The following is a 17,344-nucleotide window of genomic DNA, read 5'->3' on the forward strand; positions in this document are numbered from 1 at the left end:
AAATTACTGGTATTCCTTTCCAATAATGTTGCAGCCAGTAGCGTGTGCTTCTGGTTCTTATCTTTCCATTGTGCTGACCGTGCCCCTCTCAGCCCTCTCCTTATCGCAGCAGTGAGAAACCTCCTTTGGGGGTGTAACCTGTCTGGTCACCTCTGCCACATGCTGCTCTGGGCCGCCCAGTGAATCAAAGCAGAGGCAGAGAAAGGGCCTGGACAAGAAGTGTCACTGGTTCCAGAAACCTGTAAATGAGAGTCACCCACCAGGAAATTCTTAGGTCTTTTTTTAGACAGCAACTGCGCCAGAGAGAGGACACTGGTGGAAGGAATATACCAGTCCTGGGAGTGAAGGGGCAGGAGGAAAAATGGGAGCAAGGAATGTCTGAGGAGACTCTGTGAGCCACATGTGTTCTGATTTCTGCGGCAAAAGAGCAGGTCTTTCCTATCTTAACTTCTAAGCTTCCCTTCACTGCAGCCACCCCGTGTTCAAGGCCATGTCACAGATAAGCATGTCTCTATCACATGGGCAGATATGATACCCTCAGACCACCCACAACATTGCTATAGGGGGCTAAGGTAGTCCTTGCCAGATGCTGTGGTTCTGTGTATTTGTGTTGGTTAAAAAGAAGGCCTATAACATTTACACGTTCTCAGAGAGTTCATGAGCAAAAACAAGCAAAGAAAAAACAGCGGGACTGGAACACAGGACAGTACAGGATGAAAAGCATAGAAAGGTCAGGCCTTAGAGTTACAAAGGACATTGCTGACAACAAGAAAGCAGCCTACAGCTGTCAGCTGTCTCTCACAGCCTGTCTCTCATGGCCAGACCATGGTATTCCCTGCTGACCATGAACACTTCCACAGAATACTGGTGTACAACAAAATTACTCTGTTGTAAGACCCCAAATCATTCCAAAATCATGCCTTCAAACAGACAAAAGGTTTCTCTGTGAACCACAAGAACAAAAAACATGCCCCCTCCTGCTTAAGATAAACATTGGCCACTCTTTGACAAAATACAGCTTCACCTTGCTCTGTTCTACTCATCTCCTAAATAAAAGATGCACAATCAGAATTGCCCAGCTTATGGACAGCACCCTATCCAGAAGAGATTCCTCCTTCTTAAACCCTTCCCCCAAAACCACCTAACACAAAACCAAGTCTTATAGAAATCCCCTCCCGACACTCTGTTACTGGGAAACCCTAGGGTACACCATTGTGCTCAATATCCCTGTTGAAACAAATAGGAAAAAAAAAAAAAAACCAAAAAACTAAAAATAATAAATCCATTTTATCTGACTATAAGCATAATCCTGGTGGTCCTCACTTGGAGAGCAGTAACATTCTCATTCCTAGTGTCCTACTCACAGCATCCCTGTGGGAAAGGGAATGGGGTTCAAAATCTGATTTGAAAGGTATAAAACTGAGGTTCAGCCAGAATATGGAGTCTAAGCTCACATTTATGAGTCAAAACCAAGCCTTCTGGTTCCGAATCTCAAACCATGCCTCCCACATGAAGCCACCCAAGAACGCTGCTTCCCACACTGAGCAGACTCTTGAAGGCCTTTCTTAAGCAGGCTGTCATGGTGAGCCATGTGCAAGGATACACCACTCCACAGCCAAGGCAGCGGTGCCCTCTTTCCCAGACAAGGAAACTGAGGACGTGAAGGCAGTGGGAACTTGACTAAGGTCACACTGTTGGGAAGTGGGAGAGCTGGGATTTCACCCTAGTCTACAAAAAAGGGGATGTAGGGCACCAGGCAGTCCCCCTGCAGATCAGAGAGGCAGTTGTCTCTGCAGCCTGTTGGGGTGAGGTGGATTTCTTGTGGTGCTGCCAGAGTGGAAGCAGTGTTGGGAAGAGTTTTAAAGTCCAGAACAAATGCACACAGTGGCCTTATGTATGGGATGGAGTGCAGAGTGGGCATTGATTTGGAGAGAGATATTCAGGCTGCAGTATGTGGAGAAGAACCTCTCCTGTTGGGAAAGGCCTTCTGGAGAGCAGGATGTAACTGGGCGACATTCCAATCTATGGCTCAACTGCTAAATTGACTTTCCCTCAGATCCTCCCACCCTCTGAACCCAGTTCTAGGACATTTCAGGGTCTGGAGGGCAGTTTCCTGACCTCTGGACTAGGTAAACAATGAAAGCAAGCACTGTGATTAAAGCCAGCACCACCAGTGACCTGGAGTCAACTACCTCACCCCACCTTCTGCCACTGGAGCAGGAGCAGGGGGAAGCTCTGGCTGCTAAAGAATAAGAAGAGAAACAAGTAATCTGCTGTGTTCTTTAGGCCCTGGATCTCCTGATATCCACTGATGGCTTTAGGCATGTGGTTCTGTACCAACCCGGAAATTTTCCAGACACAGGGGACAGGTCAGCAGGAAATAAGGAAGCCAGTCCCTCCACAAGCCAAGAAGACTTCAATTGGAAGGGACCTGGCAGTGTATCTTACTCATATTTCTTTTGGTGTTTGGAGGCCTCCATAGTATCCCCACCACATGGCCCTGCAGCCTCTGAACTTCCCATGATGGGCTCCCCAACACCCCAAGCTACATGGCATTTTTCTGAAAGCTACATTAGAAATGTAGTTGAGAATCAAATGAACTATGCTTCATAAAAGTATTCTCCCATCCCTTGTAGATTGTCCCCATTAACCACAGGAACATGGCTCAAGCCATTAACACTCACGATACCGATGATCTTGTACTGCCAAGTGCTGTTCTTTTGCTTCTTATCTCAGTTGAGTGGTCCCTAGATAGTCAAGTCATAAATGTGTGTGCCCATGAAAACTTCTTATTATCGCTCACTATTGTAGCTAATTCTCAAGTGCAATCAATACCTCCTGTTTCTCAAATGTGCCCACCTTCATAATCCAGCTGCGATTACTCCGACCCAGGCCACTGTCTTCTGCTACTTAGATCACGGCAAGCACTTCCTTTTAGATCTGCTTTTCTCCAGTCCTGTTCCCCTCAACACCGTAGCCAGAAAGGTGCAAAATTCACATTGCAAAATTCAAATGTGATCATCTCTCCACTATTGCAGTTCCCCTAGTGACCCTTGGAAGGAAACCCAAAGTCGTGAACACAGTTTACAATTCTTGTTACGAGGATGAAACTTGAAGACATTGTGCTAAGTGAAATAAGCCAGATACAAAGGAGCTATTGTATGATTTCACATATATGAGGTACCCAGAATAGATGAATTCAGAGAGACAGAAAGTAAAACAGAAGTTACCAGTGGCTGTGGACAGGGGTAAATGGAGAATTCTAGTTTAATGAGTTGAGACTTTCAGTTTGGGATGATGAAAATCGTCCCATGATGTGGTGATGGTAGCACAACAATGTTAATGTACTTAATGCTACTGAGTTGTATGCTTAATAATAATGGTCAAAATGGTATGTCTATTTTACCACAATGAAAAAATGGAAAAGTAAAGTCAATGACTATAATATCATAAAGTGTAAGTAGTACGAGAGAAAATAATTCAGGCTAAGAGGATAGAGACTGCTAGGTAGGACTATTTTAGAATAAGTGATCAAGGTACTTACTTCTCTGAAATTGGAATGTTTGAATAGAAGAGAAAGAGCTAGCTGGCAATGCCCGTAAGGGGTCCAGGCATGGAGACATCAAGTGGAGTCTGACGCAGTAATGACCTTAATGCATTAATGGCAGCAAGAGGTCTATATGCTTTCATGGATGGGTGTGTGCACGCATGCACGTGTCTGTGTGTGTAGTTGGTGGGCATAAGCATGTGTATGCATTTGTGAGTATCTTTGTTTTTCTGTTGGAAACAAGGAACTCAACATGACTAACCAGGTGAACCTAGTTAAGGTAGTTCAGCAAGGAGATTTCCCAAAATGGATGGCAATTGAAAGAGGAATTTTGCTGTATTAAAGCACACAGCTGCCAAGCACTGTGCTGGAGGCTCCTAAATTTCTCCTAGTCCTGAGAAAAGTTGTTTATTAATCTGGAGTTGAAGGCCAGGCCCAGGCTATCCTTGTTCACAAGGTTGATTGGGCTCTACGTTGCTGAGCCCAGCCTCCTCCCTCAATCTGAGGCATCTGCCAGAGCCCCAGGCTAGAGGGCCAGCGTCCTTGTCATTGAGTCCCTGCTCTGCAGAAACACCAGTAAGTCATTTCTGGTGAATAAATCTCGGTTCCTGGATCAAGGGTTTGGGGAGTTGACATGGCCCTGGAGGTATGGAGGGGTCTTTCTAGGGGTGGGGGAAGTGGGATGAAAAGCAGAAATCAGGTTGAGGATGTCTCTTTTTCTGCTTCTGCTGGAACACCTGTGACTTTCCTCAATTACCTGTTCATCTGCAGTGGAGACTATCTTTGTTTCCAAAGGGAGCCTCGAGGACTTAGACCTATGGGGCTGGACTGCTGAGAATTCCTAGTGGGGCAATAGCTGGAAGAAAGCTCTGAAGAACAAATGAAAGGTTAAGATTGAGAAATGGGAGGGGGATTCAAGGCAAGTTGTCTAATTGCCAGTGGTTTTGACTCACGGAACAGGGGGAATTCCTGCCAGAAAGTAGAGAGGGATTTAGCACTCTGCCAGGTCCAACATAGTAAGAAATTTCCAGAGAAAATGCTTATCCAGGCAAACCTGTCTAAAACACCAAGGGGAAGCAAACTTGAGTTAATTCTGGGCTGGGTTGGTGACTAAGATTGAGGTTGATCTGAGGTTGAGACCTTCCTCATTGGATCACCAGCCCGTAGCCTAGGGCCTGCCACTGAGTAAATGATAGTTAACAGGCCCTGGAGAGGAATCAGCTGCCCAGATACAAAGATGGGATTCAGGTGGCAGACGGACTCAAAGGGGATGTGGAGAGAAAGAGGAAGCTCCTACAGACACCTGGGTTTCCACGCATTCTCATTCCCTAAGCTAACGGGCATGAGCGAGTTGGCAATGCACAGTCCCATTTGTTCTCACTGCCATGGAAAGTATGTTTATAGTCTTTCAGCAGCAACACCAGGGGCCTAGGCACAGAAGAACCCCTCCTTAGGATCCCCACTGCTCATCACAGTGCCTACCTTTGTTAAAGTACTAGTCACGCAATGTAACAAGGGTGTTTACTTTTGCAAATCCCTAACTAGAGGCCAGGGATGGGTCATCTATTTCTATATAGCGTGCACCCAGGTTGTAGAACAGAGGGCATGTTCAGTACATATGTGTTGATTAACTGAGATAATCTTCCCTGACTTTTCTCACACCAAGGGGAGGACCACGTCCCTGTTTCCATCACTCCCTCTCCTTCTCCTGTGTGTGGTGGCAACATCTTACTCAGAAACTGTGACCTGTGAGGATTCCCAAAAGATCTGCCCTGCGGTGATTGCCTGTAACTCGCCAGGCATCAACGGCTTCCCAGGCAAAGATGGGCGTGATGGCACCAAGGGAGAAAAGGGGGAACCAGGTACAGGTTGGGCTATTCTGTCTCTGCAATTCTTTACCTTCCAGAGAAAACTGCCTGGGCATATGAGGAGACTGATATCCTATTTGAGTATATTTTTCTCAACTATACTGTAACTCAAAACAGAGATTCAGCTCTCATTCTCTGGCATCTCAGACTTCCACACAGCAGTTTGTGACTAACAGTTGTCTTGCCTGCCCAGAAAAGTGGCCTACAGGTCAGGCCATTGCGTGGGACACAGGATGAATTTTTCTTCTCTGGGTCATAGTCATTGTCATGTCAGACCCCTATTCACTTCAATAGGGATGGCACCAGGTTCAAGAGGCCAAAGAAGAGACCTGGAGCCAGCAAACATAGGTTTTACTGGGGGAACCTATTTACAGGGAGATCCAGCAGCAGTGGGCTGGACAGGAGAACCACAACTATTTGTAAAAAACATGCAGTTAATTTTCACTTTGTACCCTCCCTGCGGTAACCTCCATATGCCAACTCTATTTCTTAAGTTATTGCTCTCAGGTGCATACCATATAGTTATTGAGAGCAGTGCTCAGAAAGGTCAGTCCTGGGTCAAGGTCTCCTTTCTCCTGAGAAGGGACTGGGCATCCAACCCTTGAAGAGAAAGAACATAGATATTAAGTCACATTTCCTTTTTCTTCCAACAGGCCAAGGGCTCAGAGGTTTACAGGGCCCTCCTGGAAAGTTGGGGCCTCCGGGAAATCCAGGGTCTTCTGGGTCACCAGGACCAAAGGGCCAAAAAGGAGACCCTGGAGAGAGTCCAGGTAAGGACCACAGCAAGGTCTGAGCTGAGTGCACCCAGGGTTCTGAGACCTTGAGTACCTGATGTGACCCTTCTCCTGTTCCTTCAAAGGAAGATACCCAAATTTGCTTTCTGACCCAGTGCCCTCAGCCCTCTCTTCATTCTTAGAGCCTTAGGGAATTCCTATAAGTGCCTGAGTACAGACTTACAAACTTTTCAAGACAACTGCCTCATCAGGCACTCCCTGTAGGAGCTGAGCCTGGGTTCTCCATCAGTTGAAATAGTTCAATGTGAGGCCCTGGTCCTAGAGGGAAAAAAATAGGCCATCTAAGTGTGGGTTTATTATTTCTATTTTTACAAAAGCATGTAACCATGGTATGTCATATTTTACTTCATAAGAAACCAAGCCAAAGCTTAATAGCTTAAAAACATGGCCGTCAATTTAAATCACAAGTCTGTGGGTCAGCCATGTGATTTGTCTGATGGTTTAAGTTGGGCTCACTCATATATGTCTGTGGTCAACTGATGGCCAATAGTCTCAATCATGTGTCTGGCTGTTGTTTGAATGTTAGCTGCAGTGATGAGGGTAATTGAACCACGTGTCTCATCATCCAACAGGCAAGCCGGGGCTTGTTCACATAGCAGTGACGACAGGATTCCCAAGAGTAGAAATAAGAAAGGCTTTAGGCTTCTTGAAGACTCAGAGCACATTATCATTTCTGCCAGACTGTATTGGTCAAAACAAGTCACCCAGCCCAGATTCAACGAGTGGTGAAATAGACTCATGTCTACATGAGAGGAGCCATACCCTATTGAGGCCATCTTTGCCATCTACTACAGCAAGTGGTTTGCTCTTGCCCTCCCCACTTGGATAATGGGCAACTCACAAAAATCTAGGTTTCCTGACTAACAGAACAAACCTGGGAAAAACAAAAACAAAGTAAAAGACAACAAAAGCAAAACCTCTCCAAAGGCAAAAACCCTGTAATCATTTTAGTCACTCTTCACCAGGTCGTAATAGAGTAATGCCTCAAGAGATTTCTTTTTAGTTTTGATAGAACAATTTGTTTGGAAAGAAATAATCTGTGAAGAACCTGGTCTACGGATTGCTAGGTAATCAGGGAGTATATGTGTGCATGTGATATGTATGTGTACTTTGGGATACAGTAAACAGACAAAGAGTGACGTTTGGGGTTGGATGAAAATAGAGATTTTTCATTCTTTTGACTTTTAAGTATTTTTTATTTTCCTTTGAAGTGTAAACATCAATGTAAAATAAGCTTTTTTTTCCAATTTGAAAAAGATACTCTACTCCCTTGTATATGCACAGTTCCGAGGCTCCTTCTCAACAATGCTTCTTTACTTTGTTCTAATTTTCTAGATTGTGATAGTAGCCTGGCTGCCTCAGAAAGAAAAGCTCTGCAAACAGAAATGGCTCATATCAAAAAGTGTAAGCTTTTTCTCTTACTCTCCAGGCAGCTTGAAATTTGGGAAAAATAGAATGCAACAAATATTTATAGAATGCAATAAATATTTATTGAATGCATATAATTTTCTGTACCCTGATAGGCATTTCTCACATTCTGACCTCATGAAATTCTCACAATATTTTGGTAGAAATGGAGGCAAAGGGAAGTTAAATTACTTGCTCAAATGCACAAAGCTAAGAAATGACAGGGGTGCTTTATAGATGGAAATCAGTCTAACTAGAGAGACCCTAATATTTTACCCTCTGATATTGCTCACTGAAAATGGGACTTATATCCCTTTGTTGCACTGGTATTGAGACCTGGACATGGGGTCTAACCTGCCTGGGGCAAATATTTTCAGACATTTTATGTTTGGTCTCAAGTTAATAATTTATAATTTGGAAGTCCAAATTATATGTCTTTTAGAATTCTGATCTGAAAGCACAGAGAGGCCTTTGTACCAGTCTTTGTACCAACCCACATTTGGGTTGCCATATTTAACAAAGAAAAAGACAAAGCACCAGTTAAATTCGATTTCAGCTTAAAAACATTTTCAGTATAAATATGTCTGAAAAATTATATAGGAGATATACTAAAATATTCATTGTTTGTCTGAAATTCAAGTTTAACTGGACATACTATATTTTATCTGGCAACTCTACTCTAGAAGACTTTTTCTTGAGAAATACCTTGAGTTGGTATTTCTATTAAGGATGAGCCAATTTCACCCACTTTTTCACATTTTAGGGCTGACCTTCTCTCTGGGCAGACAAGTTGGGAACAAGTTCTTCCTGACCAATGGTGAAATGATGACCTTTGACAAAGTGAAGGCCCTGTGTGCCAAGTTTCAGGCCTCTGTGGCCACCCCCAGTAATGCTGCAGAGAACAGAGCCATCCAGAATCTCATCAAGGAGGAAGCCTTCCTGGGCATCACTGATGAGAACACAGAAGGACAGTTTGTGGATCTGATAGGAAATAGACTGACCTACACAAACTGGAACAACGGTGAGCCCAACAATGCTGATTCTGATGAAGACTGTGTATTGTTACTGAAAAATGGCAAGTGGAATGACGTTCCCTGCTCCTCTTCCCATCTGGCCCTCTGCGAGTTCCCTATCTGAAGGGTCACATCACTCAGGCCCTCCTTGTCTTTTTACTGCAACCCACAGGCCCACAGTCTGCTTGAAAAGATAAATTATATCAATTTCCCCTTATCCAGTATTGTTCCTTTTGTGGCAGTCACTAAAAATGATCACTAACAGCACCAACAAAGCAATAATAATAGTAGTAGTAGTTAGTAGTAGCAGTAGTATTCATGCTAATTATATAACAATATATTTTTAATATATACCACAAGACCCTATCTTTTGCATCCTACGTTAATTATCTAGTTTAACTAAGCTGCAATACTTTCAGTAGCATTAACTTGCTGCAATATGAACATAAGATGGATTTATTTTTCCATTTACAACAAACACCTGTGCTCTGTTGAGCCTTCCTTTCTCTTTGGGTAGGGGGCTCCCCTAATGACATCACCACAGTTTAATACTATAGCTTTTTAACAAGTTTCAGGTATTAATAAAATCTATTTTGTAACTTTATGAACTCTGTTTTCTTTTTAATGAGATATTAAACCATGTAAAGAATATAAATAACAAATCTCAAGCAAACAGATTCACAAATTCTCACTCACATACATACCTATATACGCACTTTCTAGATTAAGATATGGGATGTTTTTGACTCCCTAAAAGCCCCTTTATAAGTCCTCCTCGTGTTAACTTCTAGGAAAATACTATTCTGACCTCCATGACTACACAGTAATTTTGTCTGTTTATAAACATTGTGTAGTTGGAATCATACTGTGTGTAATGTTGTATGTCTTGTTTACTCAGAATTAAATCTGTGAGATTCATTCATGTCATATGTACAGAAGTTTCATCCTTTTCATTGCCATGTAGGGTTCCCTTATATTAATATTCCTCAGTTCATCCATTCTATTGTTAATAGGCACTTAAGTGTCTTCCAATTTTTGGCCATGAAGAAGAGAACCCACGAACATTCCTGGACTTGTCTTCTGGTGGACATGGTGCACGGATTTCTCTACCTATCCAGGAATGGAACTGGTAGAGGATGAGGAAAACATGTATTTAGTTTCAGTAGATACTACCAGTTTTCCTAAGCGATTGTATGAATTTATGCTCCTACCAGCAATGTGTGGCATTCCTAGATGCTCTATGTGCTTGTAAAAAGTCAATGTTTTCAGTTCTCTTAATTTTAATTATTACTGTGGATGTAAAGTGATATTTCCCCATGGTTTTAATCTGTATTTCCCCAACATGTAATAAGGTTGAACACTTTTTATCTGCTGATTGGGTACTTGGGTATCTTCTTTTATGAAGTACCCATTCATATCTTTTGTATTTTGTTTAAATTACTTAGCCAATATTTTTCTTACTGACTTTTAAGTTATTTTTACATTCTGAATATGTCCTTTTTAATGTGTATTACAAATATTTTGCTAGTTTTTGACTTGCTCCTAATGTTGAATTTTGATGAACAAAATTTCCTAATTTTGAGAAAGTCTTATTTATTCATATTTTCTTCCAAAATTAGTGCTTTTTGTGTCATGTTTAAGAAATTTTTGCCCATCCCAAAATCATGAAGATATTTTTCATGATTTTGAAATCATGAAGATATTTTTCATGATTTTGAAATCATGAAGATATTTTTCATGATTTTGAAATCATGAAGATATTTTTCCTGATTTTGAAATCATGAAGATATTTTTCCATTTTTTCTAATAGTTTTATTAATAAACATTCTATCTATCCCTGGTAGAATAGGTATCCACTTGATACAGCACTATTTGTGGAAAGACCATTTTTCCTCCATTGAATTAGGGTGGTGCATTTTTGTAAGTTAGGTAACTGTAAGTGTGTGTGTCTGTTTCTGGGCTGTCTATTCTACTAGTCTATTTGCTGATGCTTGTGTCAAACAGTACCCTGTTTTAATTACTGTATATTTATAATTGTAACTATAGTCCAGCTTTGTTCTTCTTCAAGTCAAGATTTCCATATAAATATTAGAAACAGCTTCTCAATTTCTGCAAAAACCTGATGAGGTTTCCATTGGGACCACACTGACTCGATGAATCAACTTATGCAGAACTGACAACTTACTACTGAATCTCTAATCGATGTTCATAGTGTATCTCTTCATTTAACTAGAATTTATTTAACTTTATTGCTATGTTTTGACATTTTTAGTTTATAAACCTTATATATCTTGTTTTGGTGGTTTTAGGGATTTTAATAATATATTTTTAATATTTTTTCTTTTCTATTGTTGTAGACAGAAATACAGTTAAGTTTTGTGTGTAGTCTTACGATGTTTAGTAACTTCAATAAGTTTATTTCTTAACTCTAGTAATTTGTAGATTCTTCTGGATTTTGTATGTGCATAGTCTTGTAAGCTGAAAATATGGCAATACTTATTTCTTCCCAATTGCTTTACTTTTTTTCTTACCTTATTGCACTGGTTAGCAACCCAAATACAGAGACCACTAGAACAGGCATAGACTCCTGAAAGACAATATAATGAAGTGCTCCAGTCAGGCCTATCTAAACTGGATTCACAGCTCTGTCACTTAATTGTTACTTGATCTGGAGCCAGTTACTTAAACACTCTGTGTTTCAGCCATGTATTTGCAGCTGGGAGAAAATAATGATTCCTATTTCATGAAAATTGTGAGGACAATGAAATAAGTTAACACCTTTAAAGTGTGTAGTAAACTATCAGTATACTATATTTTAGGTCTTAATACACATAGTCATGCCACTAGATACATGCTTTTTAATGAGATCATGTGATATTATAAATAACACGTATTGATTTTTAAAAATTAAATCAACCTTACTTTGATGGAATAAACTCCATTTCATCACATTTATTCTTGTGTATATATTATTGGAGTGGATTTATTAATAGTTTGTTTAGCACATTTGCACCTATGTTCATGAGAGATACTGGCTCTTTTCCTCTCCTTAATGCACTTGCTAGGTTTTGGTGTCAAGGTTATGTAAGCCTCATTAAAATGAGCTGTGATGTGCTCTCATGCTCCCATTATCTAAAATAATTTGTGTAAAATTATACTTTAATGTTAGATAAATTCACCAGTGAAGCCATCTTGGCATGGTGTTTTCTGTTGGGAAATGATTTTAATTTCAGATTTAATTTCCTCATGATCTAAACCTATTCATGTTTTCTGTCTTTTGTTCAGTTTCAGTGAGTTATATTTTTCAATGAATGTGTCAATTTCCTCTGAATATATATGTATTGCCATAAAATTGTTAAAATACCTTCATATTTCTTTTCAATATAAGTAGGATCTATAGCAGTGCCTATGTATCTGTTATAATTATTTGTATTTTATCTTTTTTTCTTTCCTTCTTTTTTTTTTTTTTTTTTTTTGAGATGGAGTCTCAATCTGTCACCTAGGCAGGAGTGGCTGGAGTGCAGTGGCGTCATCTTGGCTCACTGCAACCTCTGCCTCCCGGGTTTAAGAGATTTTCCTGCCTCAGCCTCCCAGGTAGCTGGGATTGCAGATGCCCACCACCATGCCCAGCTGATTTCTGTATTTTTAGTGGAGACGAGGTTTCACCATGTTGGCTAGGCTGGTCTCGAACTCCTGACCTGGGAGGTGATCTGCCTGCCTCAACCTCCCAAAGTGCTGGGATTACAGGCATGAGCCACCGTGCTTGGTCTGTCCCTTTTTTTCTTAATCAATCTTGCAAAGGATTTGTCAATTTTATTAATTTTTTCCAAAAGCTTCTTTTTGGTCTTTTCTCTACTAACCTCTATGATTACATGTATTTATATCTGTTCCTATCTTTATCATTTTCTTGTATCGATCTTCTGTGGGTTTAATTTGCCATTCTTTTTCTAGCTTCTTTTAATTGACATTTAGAGAACTGATTTTCTTCCTTCCTTCTTTGCTAATATAATCATTTACAGTTATAATTTGTATTTAAGAACTATTTCAGTTGCATACCACATGTTTGGATGTGTATCTTTTGTCACCAATTCAAAATATGTTTTTCATATCCAATTCAAATTATTTTATAATTGTCATTGTGACTTCTTTGACTCATGGTTTATTTATAAGTGTGTTGTTTAATTCCTAAATATTTGAGCATTTTAAAAGCTATATTGCTGTAAGTGATTTATAGTTTAATTCCACTGTATCCAGAAATATACTTTTATATGAGTTCAATCTTTTGAAATTTGTTAAGATTTTATTTTATGATCTAGATTATGATTTAGAATGGTAAATGTATTATGTGCACTAGAAATAATGTGGTTTTTACAGTTGATTAGTATATCATTAGGTCAGTATATTAATCTTGTTCATATTTTCTGTATTGTCACTAATATTTTGCCCTTTTAGAAGGAAATAACAAAGATCAGAACAGAAATAAATGATATAGAGAGTAGAAAAGCAAATAGATCAATGAAACTCAAAATTAATTTTTGTGAAATGATACAATTTCCAAACTTTAGCTAAAATAACTAAGAAAAATACAGAGAAGACTCAAAATTAGGAACAAGAGAGGAGACATGACAACTGATAACATACAAGTACAAAGGATCACAAGAGCTACATTCCTTTCTGTTACATTGTTTTCTATGTACATTCTGGTTATCTCTTGCTAGCTCACTCTCTTAAAGTTTTATTTCATAAGAGCTAAAAAAATCTAGGTTTAAAATGTACAGATATACTTTGTAACTTAGCATTAGGCAAAATTGTCTTAGAGAACTCAATTATTATTCAAGTAAAAATGATAAATTGAATTTCATCAAAATTAAAGATTAACTCAGTTTGTTAAACATTAGGAAAACAGGCAAACCATGACTGGGAGAAAAATATTTGCAAATATTGGCCTGTATCTGTCAAAGGATACAAAGGATACAGAAACAACTGCTATAAGACAGTAATAAAAGACAAAACCGGGAAGGGACCAAAGGAGGAGAAATGAAACACATGACAGACCACCTTCAATGTCCTTGGTCAGGCATTCCCATTCCTTAATGTGTGCTAAATAGTGTCGCAAAATAAAAAATTAAAAAAATCTATGCAAGTCCTAACCACCAAGACTTATGACTGCACCCTTATGTGGAATTAGGGTCTTTATAGTTATAATAAAGACAAGATGAAGCCCCACTAGATTCGAGCTGGCCCTAATCCACTGACTGTTACCCTTATAAGAAGAGGGAAATTTGGGCACACAGTCACAAAAGGAGAATGCTGTGTGATGAAGGAGGCAGAGATTGGAGTGATGCATCTTTAAGACAAGGAATGCCAAAGACTGTGGACAATACTGGTATCAGAAACTTCTGCCAGCTTCTTCTGATACATCTGCCTACAAACTTGTGTTCTACTAAAATCTTCCATTCCATGAGAAAACACAGAATATGATGAACCATTCAGCCAGGAAACTGCTGCTAATTCCTCAGGGCTGTTTACCTATAATGGCCTATATCAGAAACTGGGAGTGAAGCATAGAAGAATATTCCTCAGAGCCTCCAGTAGCAACCAATCCTGGTGACACCTTGATCTCAGACTTCTAACCTCCAGCACTGTGTGTGAATAAATTTATGTTGTTTTAAGCCACCCGGTTTGTAGTAGTTTATTATGGAAGCCCTAGAAAATGAGTATACTTGGCAATGGAGACTCCTGTTGTGTATACTACAGGGGGGAGAGAGAGAGAGAGAGAGAGAGAGAATGAATGAATGAATGAATGAATGAATTGAGATATTCTCATGTGCTTTCCAGGACCTCCATAAAAAGTCACTCCTGGGTCTGGGCTCACATCCCCACTGGGGAATTAATGAGGAGGGAGCGGGCTACTGTGGTGTATGTGATTCAAGGACTGGGACCTGCCCACACTCATGAGAATAATGATGGCTTTGATGTTGATGTCACAGGAAGGTGTCTCCACAGCACTGAAGGCCAATCTGGGCAAGGAGCTGCAGGCCACCCTCAGGCAGACACCAGGCTTTTAGCTAAGGGTGAGGGAGAACTTTGGGGCCCAGTGAGCCCATGTAACCCACAGCAGGACTTTGTCACTGGAACCAAAGTGAGTATTGGGGAGCTGGCTGGGAGAGGACCAGGAGTGAGCTAGGTGTGTGCACAGGTTGGGTGCCATGTGATTTAAATCTTTACAGGAGAATCAGTGGAACAAGAGGTGAAGAAAACCTTGTAGAAAGGGTTTCTGAGTACCTGTCATGTGCCATATTTTGTACTTAGAAACTTTGCACCATGACCTCATAAAACATCATTTTACAAATGAGGAAAAGAGAACCTAAGATGTTGGGATACTTGCAGAGAGCTCACAGTTCATGTAAGGTAGCTTATAAAGTTGAAAATTCACAACTATCTCACTCCAAACTCATGTCATCAAGCATATTCTCCATGTGTTAATCCATACTCCAGGTCATAAATAGGTTCAAGCCATTCCTCTTGTTCTTCTCTCCCAGTTTCTGGCCAGTGTTATGTAACCTAGCTCTTCCTTTCAGACTTGTCTCCCCTTAACATCCACCTGATGAGGCATCACTTAGAGATGAAACTGCCAAGGACAGTCAAAAGAAGAAACTGCTGAAGACAGGCAACCACTTTCACACTGAAGGACAGAATGATACATAAAAAAGATGATGAGGTAGTACCATACCCCTCCTTACACACACACAAGCATGCATACCACAAACACCGAAGAGACACACAAAATAAACACGTATACAGCAAACATACAAACACTCATAGATGCATAGAAGCCAGACTCTACTCAAAGGCCTGACTATGATCCCTCTCTTCTCCAGCTCTGATTTTGCAGGAATCCATGATCACGGAGGGAAATAGGGCCTTTGCCAGCAACAGGCAGTCATTTGGCCGCCCATTGAGAACTCTGTGTCCATGAGTCCATCATCACCCTCATGCACCTGAAGAACACAGGCCTGGTATGTCTCATGAGGAAAGTAACACACCTATCTGGGCCTAAGGGAGGCCCCAGACCCAGGAAATTCCCCTACCTGAATGAGAACCCTGTAACTGTACATTTGCTACCCAGAAGGGCCTGATGGACGAGACAGAGGAAACTGCGTGGAGATGAACAGGATGGGAAATGGAATAACATAAACTTTGTGCAGTCCTATCTCACTATGTGAGTTCCACATGCATCACCAGGAAAGTCAGGAAGATTAATGCTTGATCAGGAAAAGGGATTGCTCCCTTAGAGCACCCTTCTGGGCACCAATATCTGAATAGTAATGGTTAGTTTGGGCTTACCAGTTTGACCAATTTTATATGAAAAGTACTGTTAGCTGAAAGGTAACCTCCAATGATACATTCATATGCTAATCTCTAGGACCCGTGAATATCACTTTACAGGGCAAAATAGTGCATACTATCTTACACGTGATATGATTAAGGATCTTGAGAGGAGGAATTACCCTGGATTATTTGGTTCTGTCCTTTTTTACCCATTTCAGTTTGCTATAACAAAGTATTGTAGACTGGGTGACTTATAATTATCAACTTTATTTCTCACAGTCCTGGAAGATATAAGTCCAAGATCAGCATGCCAGCATGGCCAGGTTCTGGTGAGGTTCTGGACCTCTTCCAGGTTCTAGACAGCTGACTGCTCCTTGTGTTCCCACATGGTAGAAAAAGACTGATAGAGCTCTCTGGAGTCACAGACTCCATAATGGCACAGACCCTATTTAGCAGGGCTCCACCCTTATGACCTAATCACCTCCAAAGGCCACAGCTTCTAATATCATCATATTGAGGGTTAGGATTTCAAGATAGGAATTTTGAGAGGACACAAACATTCAGTCCATTACAGATCCTAAATAAAATCACATGTATCAAGATGGGCAGGGGGAGTTTGGAGACAGATATCCAGAAGAAGAAGAGGAAGGAATGAGGAAGCAGAGATTGGAGCAATGCAGCCACAAGCAAAGAAACATGTGCAAACACTGAAGGAAGTAAAAAGAAAGTTGAGGCTGAAAGAGGCAAGAAACAGATTCTCCCCTAGAGTGTCTGAAGGGAGTGTAGCCCTGCCAACACTTTGATTTCAGACTTCTGGACTCCAGAAACCGGAGCAAATGAATTTCTGTTGTTTTAATCCACCTAGCTTGTGTTAATGTACTGCAACCATCCTAGGAAACTAAAGCAAGTATGCATGGAGGTTTTTCCTCAGGACTCATGAAAAACTACAGGCTCCTGAAGGAGTCATGAACCTGTCCTTTGGACAATCTCTATGCAGTGGCCACTACCAACAGTAACACCCTTCTCCTGTAAAGGGTGTCTGTGGGTAATGAGGCAAACTCCAGTCACTCCTCTTTCAGGATCCATGGGGTCACCTTTTCATGGAGAATGAAGAATGTCTTGAACTCATGAGCAACAGAATTCTGTCATTCCTGGAGGCCCCTGAAAGGCTGATTCTTCTCTGTGTCCTTTGGTATCTTTGTCCCACTCCTCTCTGCTCTAAGACGTGGTCTTTTTGGTGATGGCCCCTTAAACTCTGCAGCTGTGGATGTTCACGCCCAATTCTTTAAGTCTTTTGTAACAGCATCCTTATCAACTACACGCAACAAGGGTCTGTTTCCCACTCTTGTCTGCAATCAGTTTATTTCAACCTCTCTCCCACTA

The 17,344-nt window shown here is 40.8% G+C and overlaps 1 protein-coding gene across 1 annotated transcript; it reads left to right on the plus strand.

The window, feature by feature from the left end:
- Positions 1–4,067: 4,067 nt before the first annotated feature.
- Positions 4,068–10,033, plus strand: MBL2 (mannose binding lectin 2). The gene is made up of 5 exons (XM_033215062.1): positions 4,068–4,193; positions 5,214–5,409; positions 6,069–6,185; positions 7,545–7,613; positions 8,380–10,033. Exons 1-5 carry the CDS (start codon positions 4,182–4,184, stop codon positions 8,751–8,753), a joined length of 768 nt encoding a protein of 255 aa, XP_033070953.1. The 5' UTR covers positions 4,068–4,181; the 3' UTR covers positions 8,754–10,033.
- The last annotated feature ends 7,311 nt before the right edge of the window (positions 10,034–17,344 follow it).

This window comes from Trachypithecus francoisi, unplaced genomic scaffold (assembly GCF_009764315.1).
Source record: "Trachypithecus francoisi isolate TF-2019V2 unplaced genomic scaffold, Tfra_2.0 Contig00586, whole genome shotgun sequence".
In the NCBI taxonomy this organism is placed as follows: domain Eukaryota; kingdom Metazoa; phylum Chordata; class Mammalia; order Primates; family Cercopithecidae; genus Trachypithecus; species Trachypithecus francoisi.

Coding starts and splice junctions, on each gene's coding strand:
- MBL2 (XM_033215062.1), top strand. Junction 6,186..7,544: donor AGACCCTGGAGAGAGTCCAG/GTAAGGACCACA, acceptor CTAATTTTCTAG/ATTGTGATAGTAGCCTGGCT. Junction 7,614..8,379: donor AATGGCTCATATCAAAAAGT/GTAAGCTTTTTC, acceptor TTCACATTTTAG/GGCTGACCTTCTCTCTGGGC.